Source organism: Hyaena hyaena, unplaced genomic scaffold (genome assembly GCF_003009895.1).
Source record: "Hyaena hyaena isolate Hyena2069 unplaced genomic scaffold, ASM300989v1 scaffold_900, whole genome shotgun sequence".
Lineage (NCBI taxonomy): Eukaryota > Metazoa > Chordata > Mammalia > Carnivora > Hyaenidae > Hyaena > Hyaena hyaena.
The window spans coordinates 706,015-729,905 of NW_024081535.1; the positions used below are offsets into that span (position 1 = coordinate 706,015).

Consider the following 23,891-nt stretch of genomic DNA (forward strand, 5'->3'; position numbering starts at 1 on the left):
TTGCTAGACTTTCACCTGAGCTGGGCAGCTGGCTGCCTGGGGCCAGATCTGAGGTAGAGGTGCTACATAATTTAATTTGTCCTTGGAAGAGCCTTCACTGTCAGGTACATTTCTTTCCTTACTCTTTCTCCCTCTTTTTTGTCAAGGTATATTTTTTGCATAAAATAATCTGCATGCTTTTGATACTATTCAATGAGTTTCCCCCCCATGTTATTGTGAAATTTTTCAAATATACAACAGGGCTGCAAGAATATTAGAGAACACACATCTACCCATACATGCCTGGATTCTACAGTGTACCTTTTACTGCATTTGCTTTTTCACACATCCATCCTGCTACCCATCCCTCAGTCCATCCTTGGGACACCTGTAAGCTACCTGCCAGCCCCCAAAGATGTCTGCTGACCCTGATAAATATATGTTCCCTCTGGCACTAGTGGGCATTGAATTGTGGTTTCATTACTTAACTATCTATGTATCTTTTAAAAGTCAATACTCATCTAAATGCACAAAAATGTTTCTGTGGTTGAGGCTTTAAGATGTCCCACCACAGGGGTGCCTGGGTGGCTCAGTCGGTTAAATGTCCGACTTCGGCTCAGGTCATGATCTCACGGTTTGTGGGTTCGAGCCCCGCATCAGGTTCTGTGCTGGCAGCTCAGAGCCTGGAGCCTGTTTCAGATTCTGTGTCTCCCTCTCTCTACCTGCCCCTCCCCCACTCATGCTCTGTCTCTCTCTGTCTCAAAAATAAATAAAAACTATTAAAAAAAAGACGTCCCACCACACACACACACACACACACACACACACACACACACACACACACACGATTCAAGTCCATGCAGGGAGATCTGAGCAGTAGAAAGGCCTAGGCCAACTTCTGACAGCCTCAAGTGACTAAAACGGTGTATGTGTGTGTGCACATGTGTGTGGGTGCGTTTTCCAGAAGAAGCAGGTTCTAGGATTCAGGGCAGGAGGAGGACACAGAGAGTGGGGGGAATGAAAAATGAAAGCTGAAACACTTTCCAAAGTGCAACCTTCATTTCAGAATTAAGTCTTCTATTTCTCAGCCACCTGGCACACAGGCTGAGGGGTGTGCCGCTGTGGTATGGGGGTAGGCCCCCTTTGCTCTTCCCCATTCTCCTTTGTGAGAGCCAAAGGCAGCATTTAGAATCCAGCATCATTAGTCTTGCTCCTGGGGCCTAACTCTTGATCCAGACTTATTACAGTTCAAACACCTGAAGACATGTAAAAGGAGGTCATGTGTCCTGCAGGAGCTGATAAATCCCCCATTAGACTTAGGGAAGTTTCTGGAACTTACATTGGTGTTGACCTTGTAGGCATCCTTGGCTGCTTTGATATGAACAGCATCTGGCACAATGGTGCAGTTGGATTTATTTCTTTGGTAAACTTCTTTGTATTTCAGCTGTGGGAGGAAACACAGTGACAAGATTAATTTTTAAAGTGGCCTACTGAGCATTAAACAACAACAACAACAACAACAATAAATTACCATGACTATAATAATGCTTCCTAAGACAGAATAAATCTGTTGTAAAGAAAGAAGCAGTCATGCACTTTCCTGTATCAGATCTTAATTTATTTTTAAATGTTTACTTATTTTTGAGAGACAGAGTGTGAGCAGGGGAAGGGCAGAGGGAGGAGGAGATGCAGAATCTGAAGCAAGTTCCAGGCTCTGAGCTGTTAGCACAGAGCCCGACGCAGGGCTTGAACTCACAAACTGTGAGATCATGACCTGAGCCAAAGTTGGCTGCCCAACCAGCTGAGCCACCCAGGCACCCCTGTATCAGATCTTAAAACCAGCTCCCCAGAACACACGGAGTATGCTCACCAGTGTCACCACCATAGGATATATGTCCCCTAAGCTTGGCTGAAAGGGCCATGTGTGTTTTCCCTTCCCCAAATCAGAAAATCCTGAGTTCAGAACATCTTGAAAACTGCTGATGGAAGAGAAACTTCCACCCACTAGCTTACCCAGATGTTGTTAGTCTTGCCCTCTGTCTATGCCCCCACACTTCTGGCTGTTACTTTATCATGTTGTAATTATGTACTTATCAGTCTCTTCTTCCATTAAGTTGAACCCCTTGAGGACAAAGATTGTGTACCAATCAGTTTTTGACAAATGAAGGAACTGATGGGTACCATCCACGACCATCATTGCCAGGGCCACATCTAGCAAGTTGGGGCGTGTGTGGGTTTGGATGGGAGAGAGAGAATGGGAAAGCTTAGCCTCTGTGGGCTTAACAGGTACTTTGCCTATCCTGGGCCTGGCGTTTCTAGCTTCACCCACTTCTGCTACTCTTAAATACAGGCTCTGGGGTACCATCCGGGCCTTCCCACTACTTGTTGCAGAGGATTTTAGGTTATAGTGTTAAGTGTGAAGTAAACCTGTTCTAAGGAAGCCCCGTAGTGTAATCATATAAATCACAATTGTCTACCACTTTGCCATAGACCTAGTAAATCAGTACTTATAGGGGAAAGGCCTGGAAATCAATATTTTTTGTATCTCCAGTTATTATTATAATCAGACAGTTTGGGGGAATGGATACAGAAATGCTTTGCTTTTCTGCAGTGAGGGGGAATGGACTGTTCCACATAAGGGATCTGATAGATGTTTATGAACCAGTGATGTTCATGTTTGAAGTGCCAAAACTTATTTTCACATAAAAATATGAAAACATTTTAAAAATGTTTTATACATTTCTGCCTTTATCAACAGTGCACTGGATGTATTTAACATTTTTCATGGCAATTCCAGATCAATAGTGTGAACACATTTATTTATGTACCAAAGAATTCCTGCGCACTAGCCATAGTCATGGTTTTGGCGGGGGGGGGGGGGGGGGGGGGGGGGGGATGAGCTATTCTACAGTTGCCTTTACTATTCTTTCTGATGCCCACATGGAATTCTTTAAAGTTTTTAATCTATTTTTTTAAACCAAAATGGAGATAGTTTTCAACCACAAAATCTAGCCACATATCTGAAAATTTATTAATATAATTCTTCCTCAAATTCAGAGTATGAGAATTTAATGGCTGCCTTGTTCTTCTGGGTCAAGACAAAGCTTACAGAATATTAATAGTGTTTATGGCATACTGCATTTTTCAAAATGGCCTCAATAATGCCACAACCCCTCCCCCCCCCCCCCCCGCTCCATGCTTCTCTGCAATGTGACCTTGCTATTTGTTCATCCAAGGTGGCACTTATCTCTTCATCCCTTGAATCTGGATATGCACTGTGCCTACCAAAATATGGCAAAAGTGACTCTGTCACTTCTAAGCGTAGCCCTTAACTGATCTGGAAGTTTCTATTCCAGCCTCTTAGAACCCTTCTACTGTGCTTTGACACATATAAACCATATAGAAAGGACCCAAACAGAGGTTCCTGTCTATATAATAGTCCAGCCCTTAGCCTAGAGCCATCCTCAGTGAGTGACCCATCCTGGATGTCCTGGCCCACCTAGGCTTCAGTTGCCTGCCAACAATACAAGACATAGAGGATCTCCTCATCTGTGCCCAGTTAGTTCAAAGAATCATGAGCAAAAAGGGGCACCTGGGTGGCTCATTCAGTTAAGCATCCAGCTTTGGCTCAGCTCATGGTCTCACCATTCATGAGTTTGAGCCCCATGTCGGGCTCTGCGCTGATAGCTCAGAGCCTGGACCCTGCTTCAGATTCTGTGTCTCCCTCTCCCTCTCTGCCCCTCCCCCACTCACACTCTGTCTCTCAAAAATAAACAAACATTAAAAAATATTTTTTAAAAAAAGGATCATGAGCAAAAAAGGATGATTTTTGTTTCGAGCCACTAAGTTTTAGGTCGATTGCTACACAGGAATGGATAACTGAAAAAGGGTTTGTTATATAACATGTTAGAAAGAGCCCAAGATAAGAAAGGCTACAAAGCCATTCTTGTACTTACATCACTGACTTCATCTTTGACTTTCCGGACATGCAGCAACATGGGTGTGTCATGGATTGTGGTGTAGCCTCTGGGTTTGGCCTTGTTGTATTCCAATTTATAAAGTATCTGAAGAAGTAAAAGCAGAAGGAGACAATATGGTACACCTCAATTTACAATATAACGTACTGTAAAATATAGATACAATTTTTTTGGTATTTTTTAGTGTACACAAAGGAAAGGCAATTCTATAAACTCAATAGGCAATTTCATGCTTTCTGCTAAAGGTCCATTGCCTCTAAAATGGTGTGTCTGCCAATTTAGTTGGAATAATTCTTTATTACAAAAGAAGAGTTGTAAGCATACCAGGGCATTTAACATCCCCGTCTCCCTCCCACTAAATAGTGGTAGAATCTTCCAGACCTTTTGACAGTCAAAAATGTCTCTCCATATCTGCAAATGCTCCCTGACCTTGAGAATCCACTCAGTGTTTCTTGTACTTACATCACTAATTTGTTTGTTGACTTTGGTAGTACGGAGGTGTTCGGGAGTATCCACAATTGAGGTAAATTTGTCCTTTGATTTTTCATAGTTTTTCCTGTACTTGATCTAAAGTGTAGAAGAGAAGAACAAGTTAACTTGAGGGAGAATCAAGAGGTTTTGGGAATCTAATTTTCTTGAGAGAGTCCCACAGCAAATAGTAGGATTATTACATAAGCCACACGTGTGGGGAATGTGGGGCATGGGGTCATACTTTCTCTTTTAATCCTAACAGAAATGTTTAATACAAGTCCATATTTGATGGTGATGGTGTAATGGAGTAGCAAATAATAAGTGATATTTTCTGTATTTGCATACATGTGGAAACTCAGGAGCAGAGAGGTTAAAACACTGAACTAAGGGACATATACAGAATGAATCTCAGAGCCAGAGCCACACTCTTGTTCTCTGGACTCTGACAGGTAATGATTCACTTACACTATGCTGCATCAAATATGCAGAATGTCTTAAGGCATGTATCCATGTCAAAGGTGAAACAGATATAAAATAAAAAATGAGTATATATGGTATATAGTATTTATCATTTTCACAAAGACACTAATTTTTGTAATTTCCAAGTCATGAGTTTTTTCATGCACACAAGCTGTTTAAAGCAGTACAGATACAGAGAGCACAACAAAATTTCATGCACAACTATGTGCTAATCATATCAGGCAGGATAAAGGAGCAAGTTCAGGCAAACAGGATTTTCTATGGAGACCTCATCCCCTTCATCTCATGTATTGATTTGGTGCCCAACTTAAGTGATAAAATGGGTTTCTAATACAAAAGGTTAATAACTTTTTGTGTGTGGGAACAATGGGATTTTACTAACATTATATCTGGTAGTTAAGCAATTATTACTGTGGTGGGGTTTTTTTGTTGTTGTTGTTTTTCATTTTTTTTTGTTTGTTTGTCTTTTTTTTGTTTTTTGTTTTTTTGTTTTTTTGCTGCTTCACATGTACCTTTCAGCATGTGATGGAAAAGTGGTGATGTGTGCTTCAACTGACCTTGTGGGGAGGCAATGGCACCAGAAACATCGCTAACACATGTGTGTGAGGACAGACATGTTGGAAATAACCTAGCAAATTAGCATCAAACTCGAGGCCATAAATATGTACAAGATTCAGAGAGTGGCACTGCGGTCTTCATCGCTTCCAAATGGTACTGTTGTAGTGATCACCGAACAACAGATACCAGATGAAAACATTATTCAGATATTTTAGAAACCACTGAACCTACTTAATATCCTTACTCCATAAGGAATCCATTTCCTGGGGCAAATATTAAAAAATTGAAATTAATGTTATACCAATTTGGAAATAAAGTTTGAAAAAGTCTCAGTTAATCCTACTAGGAGTTAAGATGACTTACAGATGCTGGCTGCTGTGTCACCACACTTGGCCACAGCCAGAGTTCATTTATAAGGAAGGAATATTTATGCAGCTAGGTCATGTGAAACCAGTTTGGGCAGAGAGCAGGGGGAAGGAAATCAAGGAAAGCATAAAAGTGAATGCCCTCAAGGCCTCTCAATCCCTTCTTCACATCATATCAGACATTACCTGGCTCCACATGTGTGTGTTGTAGAGGGCAGTCAACATATCTGGACGCAGAATTTCATTACATCCTTGTTTCAGAAGCATCTTGGCACTAGATTTATATTTTCTCTGTTCATGCAAAGAGCAGTGAAGCACAGAAGAGACTTATGAAGACAGAAAAGAACATGGCTCTATATCCCAATCACTTCTGAGTGAAGAGATGTAGGCACACACACTTTATGTGCTCAAATATACATGTGGGTGAAGACACTACACACATCGTAGTGCCAAGTACAACTGCAATCCTTGCAACTGAGCATCCTCAGTCCTTGTGAATGGGAGATAATATAGCTCGTCCCATCAGCATTGCCTTATAGGAAAGAATACATCACTGGGGTAGAAAAACCCACTACGGTGTTCTGTCTTCTTTCCTTCCATGAGTTTTTGTCTTTGTTTTTGCTTTTGCAACTCAATTTGCAGTTTACAATGGCAGTTTACAATTAGACACTCCAGAAAAATAAAGGAGGGGAGAGACCCAGCTTTCCTTTTTATCTTCACCACAGAATATTTGAGGACACAGAGCATGGACTGGCACACTCAAATAGCTCATGGGCTCTTTGGGTGGCTAGACAGATATTTGAAACAGAACATCCCAATATCATAGGCAGAACCTATGACATCCTTGCAGCAGACAGAACGACATCTCATGAGAAATCGGGAGCACAGTCCTTCCTGGGCTGTCCAGCCAGCCCCATCACAGTACCTGACTTATCTGGTCGCCTGCGATCTTAGCCAGAAGATGTCTAGGCTCATCGACTACCAGGTGGTATTTATCTTTCCGCTGCTCATAATCAGCTCTGTATTTTTTCTGCTCAAACATCATATCAAATTATAGCAAGAGTAGAACTTCAAGGTTACACAGAAATGTCCCAAGATAGACACTCCAGAGAGCCAGGAATAGGTCATTTAAGAGGTGGGCTCCCACGGCAAGCAGGGTAGTAACAACATGAAGGCAAATAGAGTCAAGTGAAGATCACCTGGAGAAGGCCGGGGCTTTGGATAGACCTGACTGATGACACCAAAATTGGACTACCTTGTGCATGACTATCTTCCATCTTTAAATATGATGCCATTAGCAATGTTGTTTTATGGCATCTGAAACAAGGCACTGATGAGCTACAGGTTTACTATTTAAGGCTGTGAGAATCAAAAAAGCATATTCATGGGCAAATTCTACCAGTCTTCTAAAGGTAGTGAATTTGATTATAAAAGAGACCTTGGAAATCCTTTGCAAACTATAAAAACAGAAATAAAATATATTAAGACTGTCTTCCTAGGAAGCTACTGACAGTAATTCTTCAGTTATCCTGCCTGGAAATCTACTGAAAATCAACAATATCAAATTTTAAAATAATGAAATTAACAAAAGATTAATATATTGAAATAAACATATTATTGACTACATTTTCATTTTTAGATACATTCTACTTATTAGAAAATAAATTATATAAATCTGTGGAAAATCTAAAGGTAGGAAATTAAACATAAAGCCATCCAAACATAATTTAATTCATAGTTTGCTCACTTTGGCCATTTTAAGATAAATTTAAATTATTGCTACAACAGTTCCAGAAAAGATTGGGCAGAATATAAAGTAATATTTTGGATGCAAATGGATACTTCTCTGCACCAATGTATGAATAACAAATGGCAGTACATTTGAATACATGAATCACAACTATCCCTTTAGGGGTAGCTATTCTAACCACTGCCATTTCTGTGCCTTGGTAAGGGACCCCAAGTGAACTTTGAACTTCTGGATTTCCCACCCTTACGCAATACCATGTTTAAGGGAGTTGAGGTGATAGTGAACAAAATCCTTGACCTCCTTCCTCTTGTCACCTAAAGGGCTGTGCTGCCCTATGCTAGTGGAAAGAGAGGCAATGATGGCTGTGGGACCCTTACACCACTCTGGACAGTCCCTTCACTTTTTTTATTCGCTGGACAGTTTTTTCACTCTGCTTTTGGCAGAGCCCATCAGATGGTGACATTATAAGAGTCCAAATCTTTATCTTGAATCAACATCTAAACATTTAAATTAAACTTTCCTGTCATTTTATGTATTGGGTTTTAATCAAATAACTATACTTCTTAAAGGAACTGAATAGGCTTAACTGGAAAACGTCATACGTACCTCATTCATCAACTGAGTTGCGTACTTGAAATGCTTATTGATTGGACAATCTGCGACATACTTGAAATTTGACTTTGTCCTTTCAAACACTTCTTTATACTTATACTAGAGAAAACAGAACAGGATTACTTGATAGACTGTGATTACCTTAAGAATAAGACACGTAATTTATCATACAACTGAGACAATTTATTCAATGGAGGCTAATAAGCAATTACTGAACACTTACTTTGTCTCCTAAGGCAATGAAGAGTATACCCGCATGAATACCCTAAACACTAGCCCCACAATACATACTTTATTGAATGGATGGCAACTAGATCTATCTTCCATTCTAGGCAAAAACACAAATCAGTTTCTTCTTTGTTTCTATAGAGTATAATGAATATTATTTTATTTTGTTTTACTCCATGTAAACTTGAAGGCATTTTTAATCCACTAATTTGAAATAATTTCCCAGTAATTAATCAGATAATCATAATACTTTAAAGCAGAGTTGAGCTAACCATCTGTTTTGAAATGGCCCCATGAACTAAAAATGTTTTGAAATGACCCCATGAACTAAAAACGTTTTTGTGGGTTTTTTTGGGGTTTTTTTTGTTTTTTTTTTTACAATTTTGGGGGATTGTAACAAAGACTATGTGACAGAATGTAGTCCACAACATCTAAAGTATTTACTATCTGGCACTTTTCAGAAAAAATTGTTGACTCTTATTTTAGAATTCAAAGGAAGCTAGTCCACCTGCTTTATTTTGTAAATAAGAAAATGAGGACATAAAAACCAAGTTATTTGCCTCAAGTCACACATCAAATTTGTAGATTAAAATAATCCCACTTTATATTTCCTACCATATCAATTTTAACAAGGTAAGTCACTCAGAGACACAGTAATAGGGAGGGAGTTTTGGAAGGGCCATGAGGAATTATACTGGGATGACTTTTTATCAAATTCAAATAAATGATATAAATAAATGATGACTAGAGTCAGTGAAGTCAGTACTAAGAAACTTCCTAAGCAGAGTGAACAATTCAGTATGCACTCTAACTATAGGGTCTAGAAATAAGGGCAGGGATGGACATATGAAAAGTTATTTCTTCAGTACCAATTCTCTCTGTGGGCACTGGAATATGTTAAACACAGGTGGCTCTTATCCTTGAGTGGATATACCTTGCTGTAGAGAGTTTTGTTCTTTTCAGCCAGAGTGAAGTCAGGGGTATCATAGGCATAGCAACCAATGCCCTTAAGCCAGGTCAGATCTTCTTTATATTTTACCTGGGAGAAGAACATCATCAAAGAATTTTATGAACCTGTCTCCAAAAGTAGTAAGTTAGAATCAATACATGAGGACCAATAGTAGCTCTGACTACTGACATATAAAGAATATTAAAGTACTAAGGCAATTATTTAACAGAAGTTTCTACTAATACTGATTTCTCCTCATTTTATGGTGTATTGTTCTATATGGAGATTTTATTTTTTAATACTAATTAAAGCAGTTCAAATTCAGTAGGCATATTTTCCTAGAAAGTATATTATCTCAGCAGTTGTATTTTCATATAGAGAGCTGAAATTTCTTTCTAAATGAGCATTGTTATGTGTCTTCATTGCTTCATGAAGTTGTCTCATCAAATGATCAAAAATAGGCTAAATCTTAAATGAAGTATATCACTCCCAGTCACGTAATATGATATCATGCATCTAGGTTTATAAATTTGAATATATATTTCTCTCTCCTACATTAAAGTTCAGTTATTTAGCAATGAGATTTAGGATTTAAACATCCATATAGACGATCTAAAATCCAGCCAAGTGTTCAATTTTTATTCAGTGTTTAATTTTATAAATCACATGGGAATATGAATTTATATGTAAAAACAGAAGACTTTAAAACTCACATCACTGACTGCATCAGTAACTGCCCGATGGTGGAAATGCTCTGGGCGATCAGGAATGGACATCCAGATCCCCAACTGACTCATGTAGTTCTCCTTGTATTTCACCTAGGGTAAAGGCACAAAGACAGCTATAAAGTCTTACCCGACTTTAATGTAAAACAAGTCTACTTTTCTCTTGAGAGTTTTAAGAAAGGGAGAGTACTTAAACAAACCAAAAAAAAAAAAAAAAGATGGTAGATTATTAAGCCCAACTCAAGTAGAAATATGTAGGGACATACTTTACTAATGTCATCTGTGACTTTGCGATGATACACAATGTCCAGAGCATCCTTCACAGTGTGGTATCTTCCTTTGGTCTTTTGAAATGTTTCTTTGTAGCGTAGCTGGAAAGAGAAAAAGCACACAGATTGTAAAAAAAAAAAAAAACTACCAATTTAAATAATTGAGTTCTTTTAAGCTTGAAGTCTCTTGAGTCTTCTCTCTTGAATAAATTCAGGAGAGATAAAAAAGCTCATTTTCGCATCCTGGAAGAGAAAAAGGACATCGGGGAAAAAACTAGTGAAACCTGAATAGAATACAGAGTTTAGTTAATGATAATATATCAATATGAATTCACTGGTTGTGACAACTCTACGATGGTAATGTAAGGCATTAACAAGGGAGAAAATGGATGTAGGGTATATAGGAACTCTCTGTACATCATTGCAACTTTTCTGTAAATCTGAAACTACTTAATAAGTTTGTTTAAATCTGAAACAAACAAACAAGCTAACTGGGAGGAGGAAAAATGCAAACAGTCTTGCTGAGCCCAAGACTTACTAATGTACATGGAAACAGGAGAAAGATTTAGTTTCTCTTAGTATTAAAATGCCTTCTCCATGAGGCAGTCTTAAAATTTTATTTTGTCATCTTCATTTTTGTGGTATCTCAAGAGACAACATCTCTGACTTTAACCTAAGAATATCACACAAGATTCATCCTATTTACACAAGATGGGTACTTCTCTGAGTAGTCTGTTTTCAACCTCAAATAAGTATTTTCTTTTTGGGTAGCTGAAAAAATACATCATTAAAGATGTCTTTTCTCCTGACACTGTAACTTTAGTTTCCAGATCTCATAAAATTGCTTAGCTCTACAATAAACTATTTAAGAAAAAAAAAAAATTGCTTGGCTCCACTTGTGAGGATAGCCACCTATACATAAGCCAAACTCAATGGCAGATACAACCCTGATTACACTGGACTACTTTAAAGGTTAGAGTTATGAGCATGGGTGGGGCTATCCATTGAGGCATAATGAGCCCCAGGGGCCAATTTCACTGTGCGACCACTCCCAGAGAGTGGTGATGTAGAGTAGGCTTGGTTCAAATTAATATTCAACAGTAACATTGAAGTGATAAAGATGAGGATGTCACACGAAGACTAAAAATACCTTATGGGATAGATTTTGAGGACAGATATGACTTTCTTAGCTTATATTTTAAGCAAAATGTTCTGCCCCTGGACCCCTAGAGCGTAAAGCCAGGTGCCCTGGTATGTTGGTATGCCTCAGGATTGAGCAGCACCTAGGCCACTTCTATGGGCATTTTATATTTAGTGAAGAGCATGCTAATTACCTTGGATGTTTTAGAAGACACCGGCACTAGGTGCTCAGCCTATTTATCAAGCCATTGGTTCTGTACACCAGAGGTGGGACCTGAAGAATCCCAAAGGGTCGGGAGCCAAGGGACTAGTCCGGCTAGCAAACTTCTTTCAGCTCTAAATGAACTGATATATTGTTACAATTTGCTGAATCCTTTCACATTTCTGTTTAGACTGTAATGATTTTAAGATGCCTTGAAATCCTAGAGCAATATTCTTAAATTGAGGGCTTATAGAGCTGCTTGAGCTTTTGCCCAAGTTAATGTCCCAATATGGCCACTCCTCCAGGATTCTGGTTCTGGTAATGGGTGCAATGCATTTGCAGGTGGGCTCTGAGATACAAAACTGATAAGAACTGGTTACCTACCTTGAGTTGATTAACTTCCTATCTTTATTAACAGGTAATCTCATTACCATTAAAAGCCAGTTATGTCCTTGATCATGTATTATGGGAAATGAAAATCTGTTCCTCCTATTCTAACAACTGTGTCATTCTCATGACTTAGGTGGTCAAGAAAAGAAAGGGAACAAACATTTTCTGAGTGTCAACTAAGAGCCCAGCACTGTGCCAGGAATGTTACATATTTTATCTTGTTTTGTCTAATTTAATTATCAGAGTTCTTATCCTTATTTCACATATAAGAAAACACAGTCTCAGAGAAATTAAGTAAATTATATAGAATCATACAGAGAGCAAGTGACAGCAATAGGATTTGAAACTGTGTTTGGCTGATGCCAAGACCATGACTCTATGGATAAGTAACAATTAGTTGCCAAGTATCCCTGGCGAATGCCAACAGAGAATTATAAGAAAGGGTCACGGCTTTGTCCAGAAGGGCAAGGAGAAGAACGACAGGCTTTTAGCATCTCTCAGCATTATTCTTAACTACTGTGCCTGGCTGATACTATTTATGCCCTTTTGTGGTTTCAGTGTTGTTCTCATGACCCATGTTGTGGGCCAGGTCTTTGAAGTATGGATGACTGTAATATCCTCTGTTTCTTAGGTACGGCAACCTTGACTGTCATAACAGAAGAAAGAAGAAAAGGATGCATACATCACTGGCATTCCAATAGGCCTTCTTGGCTCTGATGAGGATTGGCGTATCTGGAACAGGGGTGTACTTGTCCTTCATCTTTTCATATTGAATTTTGTACTTTTTCTAAGAAATAGAGATGGAAGAAAGAGACAAATGTAAGTTCAAGTGTTTTCATCCTTCCCAATTCATAACCACATCACAGATCCAGCCTAGAAACCATGCTGTATCTGGCTCGATAAGAGAATAACTGTATATTTTGTGTTTTAATGCTGCTGAGCACAATTACAGAAATGAGTTCTCTGATCAGAGGCAGAAAGGGAAGGCTTTAACACTTTTTTTTAGCCCAGTGTATGCTGGTGCCAAATTCCTGACTTACCTCACTGACCATGTCCTTTACGTCTTTAGTGTGCTTCAAGGCTTTGGTCTGGTTTCCAGCGTGATGATGCGGTCTTTCTTTGGTGGCAAGTTCAACATATAGATACTAATCAGAGAACAGAGATCAGATGTGATAGAGATAAAACATTTATTATTTAGTTTCCAGTCATTTTCATTCATTTCTACCCTCTAAATGGGAGGGCCATGTCTACTTCTTCTTGTCCTGGTTTTTCATTTATCATACGTATTTCTGTTCCTTTATTTCTGTCTTTCACATTTGGAAACACGTATACAACATGCTAGTTACCAAATACCCTTCCTGTTGGGTGTGGCCCAGTCTAAATCTCTGTGATAAAGAATGCCAATGGAAGAACGAGAAGGTTCTGACAGAGCCCTCAACACACTCTTTCCCATTTTCATCTGAATGCATAAACTGTGGTTTCATTTGTCATGAACATCAGATAGGTCCTATTAAATGAAGCAAGCAGTTTAGCCCACAGATCACTCATCCAATAACAAAAGTTATATACAACTTAGAAAAGTAGACATGGGATTACTTGTTTATGTAACACACAACCACAGTTATGATGGCCCAAAAGAAAACTACTTCTTGAAGTTAAGGGCCATAAGGTTTTATCAAGGACAATCAAGTGTGAGGGTCTATCACTGACCTGGAGTGGTCAGCCCCACAAAACACCCCCTGTGAGGCTGGTGCTATAGGTTTATGAATCTCACCTGACTCTGAAGCTTCTGCCCCCGCTTCGCTCTTAAAAGATCAGGCGTATCAGGAACTGAGGTGAAGATAGACTTCTGCTTTTTGCCTGCAGCTCTGTACACCAGCTGGACATAAAACAGTCATTACCATTATTTCTGCTTCATTGACACTTTATGTTCTCTGCTGAGAGATGCTTTTACTGCCTACTTCATAAAGAAATCAGGGCCTGTCCCATTGCAACAAACTCAGCTTCTGCCCAATAAACCAATCATTTATTTACCTCCCTAGTCCTTCTTTCATTTTTCTCTTGTATCAAAATAAGAGACATTCTATAAACCTGCTCAAGATTCAAGCCTCCTGTGTTTTTGGTCCTGTGCTCACCTGTCCCATTCTAGAAGACCGTGCCAGCAATTAATTATATCCTTCCCCTCTACACCTCCAACCTTCCTGTTCCTCGAGCCCTCCCCTTCATCTGCTAACAAATTCTAGTTCCTCCCTTCACTAAGCCTTTTCCAATCTGTACTGACGACCTTGTTTCTGCTTTTCACAGCCGAGCCTACTATGTATTTCTTCTTTTTCTCTCTTTTGATTAATTTCTCAGGGAAACAGTTTGGCTTGCACCCAACCACACCAATGAAGTCATTCTTATTAGGATGACCAAAAACTACAACTGCCAAATACAGAAACAATTCTCTGTAGCAACTAAAACTGTTCAGCAATTTCTTTCCTGAAAGTGTTCTTCTCTGCCTCCCATTCCAGCATTCTGAGTGGCCTCCCATCTTTCTAGGCACTCCTTGGCTTCCTTCTATGGTGCTGCCCTAGCTGCCACTAGCTGGAGTCAGGGTTGGCCTCTTTCACCCTACACATCTCCTTGTGTAACCTCATTTGTACCTATGACGTCAATCATCAACTTGAGACTGAGGATTTCCAAATCTATATATCTAGGGTTTCTCCTGAGCCAGATCCAAATTTTCAACAATGTCCTAAACTTACCATGTTCCATGTATCTTTCTTTATATTATCATCTCCATCCCAAATCTGCTTCTTCATCTATTTTCTCTACTTTGGGAAATGGTTCCTTGATCTCTTAGTCATGTAGGCCAGAAGGTTGGGAAGTCATCTTAGACTTCTCCCTTATTCTCAGAATAAAGAGTCATGAATCCTGGGCTCCTAACTTTGTGATAGCCTTTGAGTCTGATCCAATTTCTCCTTTCTCACAGCCACTGCCCTAGTTCAGTCTCCTTTATCATTTCTTCTCTACACATCTTCAAGAGCCTCCTAAAACACCTTCTTAGGTCCTCCACTGGACCACTCCATATGGCTCATTCATCTTTCACAAACCTGAGAAGATTTTATTAATGCTCATAAGTAATTCTTCAATGATTTTTCACAAGTCCAATATTAAGATAGTTCCCTGGAGTCTTCATGAGCTGGCTTCTATCCTATGTTTCCAGTCTCTTTTCCTCACATTCTTCCACACTATTTGAAACTATTTCCAACTTCAAGAACTCATGATGGCCATTTCCATATACTGCCTTTTCTGCTTAGAATGTTTTTTCCCCTCTCATCTGCCTGAAAAGCTCCTAGAGTACATACTGTCTTGATTATCCCTATAGGATACCATTTATCATATTGATGTTTGTTTCTTTTCACACATTATGAGCCTATGGAATGCAGGGGCTCAGCTCTATCATTCTTTTATCACCTTGTGCTTGGATGAAAGATCTGAAAGATAGTAGTCCTCTGATAAATGTTGAGAGAATTTAATATAATAAGGCAAACTAGGAAGTAAATCTGGGACTAAAATTCCCATGTCAATTCCATAATTTTCTTTTTGCTGTATTTCCCCTATACTTGGTATGTATTGTTCATACTTCTTGGGACAACATCTCTGCTTCCTAGTACTACAATAAAAGTCAAGAATCTATACAACTCAAAGACCATTCAAAAGCCAAGAACTGGAACTTCCTTTTGCCACCAAACTTTTTACTCATTGTTTTTGAAACTTTCCTGATCCTAAAAAATCCCAAAGTCCTGGGGTGCCTGGGTGGGTCAGTTGGTTAAGTGTCCAACTTCGGGTCAGGTCATGATCTCATGGTTCATGGGTTTGAGCCCTGCATTGGGCTCTGTGCTGACAGCTAGCTTAGAGCCTGGAGCCTGCTTCAGATCCTGTGCCTCCCTCTCTCTGACCCTCCTCTTCTCACACTGTCTCTCTCTCTCTCAGAAATAAATAAAACATTAAAATTTTTTTTTTTTTAAATCCCAAAGTCCTTCTTAAAACAGATTTATAGGTTCTACCAAAGACTTTCCAAATCCAGAATACTGGCTTGGATCAGTATTTTTTCTTTTTTCTTTTTTTTTTGGATCAGTATTTTCTTAAAAATTCAGTTTATTTAAACTAAATTTCTCTCACTCACTTCTCCCCACCTATGGTGACTACTGTGTGTGTGTGTGTGTGTGTGTGTGTATTAGATTCCACATATAAGAAAGGTCATATGGTATTTGTTTTTCTCTATCTGACTTATTTCACTTAGCATAATGCCCTTGAGGTCCATTCAAGTTGTTGCAAATGACAAGATTTCATTCATTCCACTATTTGTGGCTACCACTTTCAGGACACCTCTTGGTCACTTTGCTCTGAAGGTCAGGGGAACTTGTGTTTCTGGTCTCATGGGACTGTTATAAGCAGGGTCACCCACTCATAGCCCGTTTGGGAGTCCAATTTTTGCACCTGCAGCCAGGAGACACCTCTATACAATCTAGGTCTAGTGGCTGGTAGGACCTACTCTTGTGCATCCCACAGGACAGTAATCAGTAGGGAAAGAGTTCTTAAACAGCTACCATCCTCAGGCACAGCAAAAGAAAACAGACCCAGGAGCTCAGTCTTTTTGCAAAGACTTGTTAGCTAATCATCAAGACTATAGCTTGAGGGGCAGGCTTCTAACTAAAAATGTATCTTGGGTGGCCAACAGACACATGAAACGATGCTCAGCATCCCTCCTCATCAGGGAACTACAAATCAAAACCACACTGAGATACCACCTCACGCCAGTCAGAGTGGCTAAAATGAGCAAATCAGAGAACTCTAGATGCTGGCGAGGATGTGGAGAATCGGGCACCCTCCTGCACTGTTGGTGGGAATGTAAACTGGTACAGCCCCTCTGGAAAACAGTGTGGAGGTTCCTCAGGAAACTAACAATAGAACTCCCCTAGGACCCAGCAACAGCACTGCTAGGAATTTACCCAAGGGATACAGAAATGCTGAGGCATAGGAGCACATGGACCCCAATGTTCATAGCAGCACTCTCCACAATAGCTAAAACATGGAAAGAGCCTAAGTGTCCATCAACAGATGAATGGATCAAGAAGATGTGGTTTATCTATACCATGGAATACTACATGGCAATGAGAAACAATGAAATCTGGCCATGTGTAGCAACATGGATGGACCTTGAGGGTGTTATGCTGAGCGAAATAAGTCAGGCAGAGAAGGACAAATATCATATGTTTGCACGTATAGGAGGATTAGGAGGAACTTGACGGAGGAACAAGGGGGAGAAGAAGGGCGGAAATGGTGGGGGAAAGGGAGAGAGGCAAACCATGAGAGACTCTTGAATGCTGACAAAAACTGAGGACTGATGGATGTGGGGGGGAGGGGGGGATGGGCATGAAGGAGGGCACTTTGGGGATGAGCACTGAGTGTTATGTAGAAACTAATTTGACAATAAACTATTTGTAAAAAAAAAAAAATTAAAAAAAAAATGTATCTTGGGGCTGACTACAATCCTTTTGAGAGATCTTAGAGGGCATGTACTATCTATCACCCTCCACTGTGCTTCAGAGCACCAGCATCTCCTGGAGGGAAACTTTTTATACATCTGGGGCCTGGTTTTTGCAGCTGCCAACCAAGGGATACCCTTTGATTGCCTAGCACTAGTAGCCTAGGGGGCTTGTATTCCTGGGTCCCACAGGACTATGACAATTGGAAAGACAGTTCTTGGTAAGCTACCACCCCAAAGGCACTCCACAGACTGAGACATACTCCCAGTCTTTCTATGAAGGAGGCCTCTTTGCTTATCCTGAATCCTTGGCTTGAGGGATTGGCCTTAGGTTTGACACACATTTAGTAGAGCTGCTAATAACAAGGAACATAGGTTGTGGATGCCATCTTGGTTCTCTACCTTTGCCTTGATCCAGCTTATTGGTTTCATCTAGAAAAATATGTATATACTGGTCTGGAGTCCCAATTTCTATGACTACCAGCCAGGGAACAACTCTAGATTGTCTGGCTCTGGTGGCCAACAGGATTTATGCTTGTAGTCTCTTGGGATTGTATATATTTGCAAACATTTAAAAGCTGATGCCAGGGGGTCTGGCTTCCAGTCAGCCTGAATATAAATGCTAAGATCTTTCCCTTTGGGACACTGGGTGGCCTCAGTACATCCTCAACTACTGGGAGCTATTGAAAATACAATCGGCTACTTGCACAAGCATGAAGATTTGAGAGATAGCCAAGAAATGAAACAAGACTGAACAACAAGTTTCACCTCTAGCATGGAAGCCACTCCTTAAAGAGTGGGAAAGGTGGTTGCTTCATTTATTGTATAGAAATTAACACAGAGAATTGAACAAAATGAAGAAATTGAGAAATATGCTTCAAATGAAAGAGCAAAACTAAAAACAAAATGGAAATAATTTACCTGACAAAAAGTTTAAATTAACAGCCATAAAGATGCTCACCAAATTGGAAAGAATAATGAATGAACACAGTGAGAATGTCAACAAAAAGATGGAAAATATAAGAAAGTATCAAACAGAAGTCACAGAGCTGAAAAATACAATAACTGAACTGAAAAATATTCCAGAGGGGTTCGACAGCAGATTAGATAAAGCAGAAGAAAGAATATGTCAATTCACAGACAAGGCAGTGGAGTTTACCTAATCAGAGCAGCAAAAAGAGAAAACAATGAAGAAAAAAAAAAAGTGAGACAGCCTTAGGGAATTGTGGGATAGCACCAAATGGACTAGCCATTGTATCATAGGGCTTCCATAAGAAGAGAGAAAGGGACAGAAATCTTATTTGAAAAAATAATAGCTGACAACCTCCCTAACCTGGAGAAGAAAACAGACATCAAGATCAAGGAAACCCAGAGAGCTCCAAATTAGAAGAACCCAAAGAAATCCATACCAAGACACCTGATAATTAAAATGTCAAAAGTTAAAGATAAGCAGCAAGAGAAAAACAGCTTGTTACATACAATGGAATATCCGTAAGAGTATCATATTTGTCAGCAGAAACTAAACAATAGAAAAGATCAATGAAAGAGCTGGTTCTTTGAAAAGATAAAAAAAAATTGACAAACATTTAGCTAGACTCACCAAGAAAAAGAGAACTCAAAATCAGAAATGAAAGACCAGATGTTATAACTGATATCATAGAAATATAAAGTATAAAGGAGACTACTATAAATAATTTTATGCTAACAGATTGGACAATCTAGAAAAAATGGATAAATTCCTAGAAGCATACAACCTACCAACACTGAATCATGATAAAATAGAAAATCTAAAGGGACCAATTACTAGTAAGGATATTGAATCAATAGTCAAAAACCTCCCAACTAACAAAAATCCAAGATCAAAAGGCTTCACTGATGAATTCTACCAGACATTCAAAGAATTAATATCTATCCTTCTCAAACTCTTTAAAAAATAGAAGTGGAGGATCATTATTTTATCATGGCCCCATCATTCTTCTGGTGAGGCAAGTATGGGAGGAAATTAACCACTGCAGAACATCTGCTCTTCTCTTTCAGTGTTGATGCACAAGATGCAGAAAATCCCAATAGGAATTAGGAAAAGGAAAAATTAAAGTTTTAGATAATTCTGAATCCAAACAGCCAAGAGAAATAAAGGTATTTCAAAGATATACCAATAAGCACTTTAAGTTACCAAACTATGTTTTATTATGTGGTAACTGGAGGACAGATGTGACACATTAAAGCAAAGTTTTCCAACACTGACGGCATGTTAGAATCATTCTGGAGCAGCTAAAAGCATGCAGATGTCCAGACATAGACAATCAGAAAGTCTGGTGTGAGGCCGAGGAATTAATTGGAGCGTGCTCAAGAGTAGTTTAAAAATATTTCCCAGGTGATGCTGATACTCAAGCCAGGACAGAGAAGCACAGCTTCTCTGAGACATTCCTGGAAAAGTGCTAGTGCTGGGTGAGGTAACACAGGTAAGCTTTCAGGAAAGCAAATGCACTCAGTGTAGCATCTGTATAACTAAAGAACTAATCACCCTCTGCCTCTAGCTCACTAGGAGCGTAGGAAGCTGCACATCCCCTCCACTGAGGGCAACATTTGGTTCGCCAGGACATCTCTAAGTCTAAGAGCATAAGTGATTCCTAATTAGCAGTCATCAGAACTATTGACAATGGGGTCAATGAAGTGGCATGACCACTACCATGTGGCTTAGCTCGCTGAAGTCTAATGAGACCACAAAACAAACTGAAAGTTGAATGAGAATGGCCAAGTCATCTATAATAAGAAAAGCCATTTACATTTGTAGAATGCCCTGATCTTTACAAAGCACATTTAGTCACTGGCAGCAAGGCACTATGGGATACACAACAAAATAAGATAGGGTTCAGCACTCACTGAACCAAGTGTGCAGGTGAGAGCATGAGATATCTATACACAATTGGTTATAATAAATCAGAAGCCTCAGTGCCAACTGAAAATGAAACAAAGCAGTAGTTTAGAATTTGTTGTGGGCAGCAGAGCAGGGAGCCATTTAAGACTTTTCCAATGGCAGTGCCATGATTAGGGTTTCTGATAGCTGGGATTAAAGAGATAGTTTTGAAATAAATTCAGTTTGGAGACTGCAACAATAGCATAAGACAGAAGGCCTTTCTAATTTATAAAACCATGTGAACTCTCAGCAGCCCTAGTCATAGGTAGTTAAGTATAGATAGCCTCATCAAAAGGGGACAAAATAAGTTAATTGAGGCAAAATGAGGTCAAATGACTTGCTTAGACATGGTGGCCACTCTGCAATTAAAGGCAGAGGGGAGATTTTTTTTGCCTAGTGGAGTTGCTTGAAAAACAGTCACGAGAAGAAGTCACTTGCAGTGACAGGTTCAAGTTCCTTACCTCACTCAGATGTGTCTTCAGTTCCTGTACTTTTCTGTATTCTGGAGTGTCAAGCACCACTTTGTACTTGTCTCGCATCTTCCTTGCCTTATCAGTGTACAGGTAATTAGACTTAAAAAAAAGACAATGGAAATGAAAGTTAATCAGTCATTTAAGAAACTGCATGTCATGGTCATATAACTATCTCTCAAATGGCTGGTATGTGCAACGTGAGACCTTCTATGTGTCCTGGATGTCTTCCCAGGCAGGAACAAAGACAAGTGCCATTTAATGGAGTTCATCCTACAGAGGCACATGGCATCTTAAGTGGGTCATGACTTGTTCAAGTTGGTTAATGGTAAATTTACCCTTAAAAGTAGCTGTAGGCAAAGATTCTGTCTAGGACCTTGAGGATGGTGATGAGGTATATGGAGACTGTGCAGGGGTGGCCGTGTGCCGTGAAGACGTGCACTCACCCAGAGCTTGCGCAGGTGCCTGGAGCGGACCATGTCGGGAGTGTCATACAGGAAGCAGCCCAGTCCCCTGAGGATCTGCAAGTCCTCTTTATATTTAATCTGTGTCACAGAAACAGAAATATAGCTGCCTGTGAGTAAATGTAAACCAGGAACAAAGGTGATAGAGTAGTGACACTTATATTGATAGGTCTTTCAGTTTGGTTGAACACATCCACCCTGTATTCTTAGTTTGCTTGTACCCAAGTGAATCACAAGTTTTAAAATTTAATCTCTAATCCTGACCTGAGGAGAGAACAGAGTATTATGCTATTATTATATTGATGGGAGAAAAGCATAGACTGAATGGAGTGGTCTTTTAGGAGAAGGAAACATTAGAGGAGAAAAAGAATGGTAGAAGAAAGTTGCTAAAAAGGGTGAGAGTGGGGATGAGCAGGAGAAAGGTAATATAAACAGGACCTAGGATCTAGGTCATGTAGAGTGAGGAGCTGGTAACGGTTCAGTGTTGAATGCAGAATGGTGGTCAGCAATCTTTGTCACTGTCACATGGTCCTCTTACTACTGTTTGCATAGCTGGAGAAAAGCATGGTCCTACTTCCATACAATTTCACCTCCAAGTTGTACACTCATTCAGTGCAGAAGGCTGTTCAAAGACCAGTGGTTGGCTTAAATGCAGACAGTCTCTTGGTAAGAGCCTGTCAGAAAGATCCCCAGGAGATGCTTACATCACTGGTGATGTCTCCCACGTAGCGGCAATGGATCACTTGGGGTGTGTATGGCAGGGAGATCATGTGGCCTTGCATCCTGAAGAAGTCTGACTTGTAGATAAGCTAAAGAAAAAAATACCCAGAAAGACACATATCAGAGACCAAATGGTTGACATTCCTCCCTGGGTTCCACAGCCTTTCCTCTCTCCTAGGAAAATACCCACCTCACTAACAGCCTCTTGTGTCTTCTTGACTTGGCGGATCTCCGGTGTGTCAGGAGTTGTATGAATCTTGTCTTTCAGTTTATGGTATAAATGTCGATACAATCTCTGCATTGGAGGAAAAACCATCCCAGTTATTTAGTGTAAGAAGATGAGGGAATCTATTAACTAATCAACAACCAATTATTTTACATGAAGAGCCATGAGGGGGTGAGTAAGGATACAAAAAGTGATGGAGATTAGGAAAAAAAGAGAAAATGGTATTTATTTTATTTAGGTGAAGAATTTTGAGCACCAAGTCTGCCACATTCTATCAGATGATTGGATAGGAACAGATACACAAATCAATCATTTATGTAGAAAACCAGGGTCATGAGTCAGACTCAAATGCACATTTATTAAAGTTTTTCATATATAAAAGTCAAAAATGGAATTGATTTGCATTATAATCTATGAATTGGATCTCTACAATGGCATTACCAAATATATAAAATTGTTGCCAATGGACACCAGTATCAAAATGGTAACTGAAAGGATCCTCTTACTCCTTGCTGATGGGTAAATTTCTGGCTAAAATGCATTCTCTTAATGCATTTCAAACAAAGCCACTTTGAAACTCAGTCTTTTCCCCACAGAATCCGCATTCACAGTACCTCACTGGTAACATTGTTGACCCTCCGGACATGGACAAATGGAACGTCGTTAGGGCCAAGTGTATATCCATTTGCCTTGATGTGTTCATAAACTTCTTTGTACTTGAACTGCAAAAGCAAAGTCAGAATGAGTTCACAGATAGGTAAGCCAAGAGTAACTTTATACTTCTCGAATAGCAAAGAGCTGTCACTTTCATTTAAAGTTACTCTCTAAGCATTAAGTATAAGGAAAAGTCATTAACAAAATTTCAATAGTAATTTGGATCTTGAAAATTATTTTGTTTGCTAATAAAGCCAGGTCCAGAAAGGAATAAAATCCAGTGTTGCCTAGATAAATCTGTTTATTGGCAGATATGAAAAATAGAACAAAAACCCTCTACTTTTAGCCCTAGTACAGCTAGGAAATTAGAAAATGCAAAGAAGACATAAGAGACTACTTTTAAGACTGATGAATGGCTTTATAGCCTGATTTAAAAAATGACATGTTAGATGATTCAGTCTGTGACTCTGCTTTGGAAACCATATTTTGGGGCCCCTGGCTATTGGACTCTGCCTGACCAGCAGATTTGATTCCCAGGACTCTAAAGGGCAACATGGAAGAGACAGCTTATTCTTCAACTGATAGCTGGTTTGTGTGTATGGTCTGTGGACCAGAGTGACAGACATAGCTAGATTTTGCCATAGGGTAAGTGCATCACATTCCAATGTGGAACTTTTTAAATCCAGGGAAGGTTAGTGTCAGTGACATCTGGGCAAGCTACAAGTGGTGAGAGCCTATTTACCCCTCTGAGCTTTCTTTTAAGTGAGCACAGAAGGTAAGCAGTGAGGCAAGTATCAGAACCAGCAACTAGG

The 23,891-nt window shown here is 39.6% G+C and overlaps 1 protein-coding gene across 1 annotated transcript in view; it reads right to left on the reverse strand.

Annotated features, from left to right (window-relative positions):
* Positions 1–23,891, reverse strand: part of NEB (nebulin) — a gene marked incomplete at its 5' end in the record, with an annotated part of 105,640 nt that overhangs the window by 35,334 nt on the left and 46,415 nt on the right. The window contains 17 exons of the mRNA XM_039220676.1: positions 1,319–1,423; positions 3,936–4,043; positions 4,419–4,523; positions 6,017–6,121; positions 6,756–6,860; positions 8,187–8,291; positions 9,355–9,459; positions 10,083–10,187; positions 10,361–10,465; positions 12,778–12,882; positions 13,136–13,240; positions 13,870–13,974; positions 21,007–21,117; positions 21,462–21,560; positions 22,184–22,288; positions 22,390–22,494; positions 23,040–23,147. Coding sequence (XP_039076607.1) covers positions 1,319–1,423; positions 3,936–4,043; positions 4,419–4,523; positions 6,017–6,121; positions 6,756–6,860; positions 8,187–8,291; positions 9,355–9,459; positions 10,083–10,187; positions 10,361–10,465; positions 12,778–12,882; positions 13,136–13,240; positions 13,870–13,974; positions 21,007–21,117; positions 21,462–21,560; positions 22,184–22,288; positions 22,390–22,494; positions 23,040–23,147 — 1,791 coding nt within the window. The remainder of the gene's footprint in view (positions 1–1,318; positions 1,424–3,935; positions 4,044–4,418; positions 4,524–6,016; positions 6,122–6,755; positions 6,861–8,186; positions 8,292–9,354; positions 9,460–10,082; positions 10,188–10,360; positions 10,466–12,777; positions 12,883–13,135; positions 13,241–13,869; positions 13,975–21,006; positions 21,118–21,461; positions 21,561–22,183; positions 22,289–22,389; positions 22,495–23,039; positions 23,148–23,891) is intronic.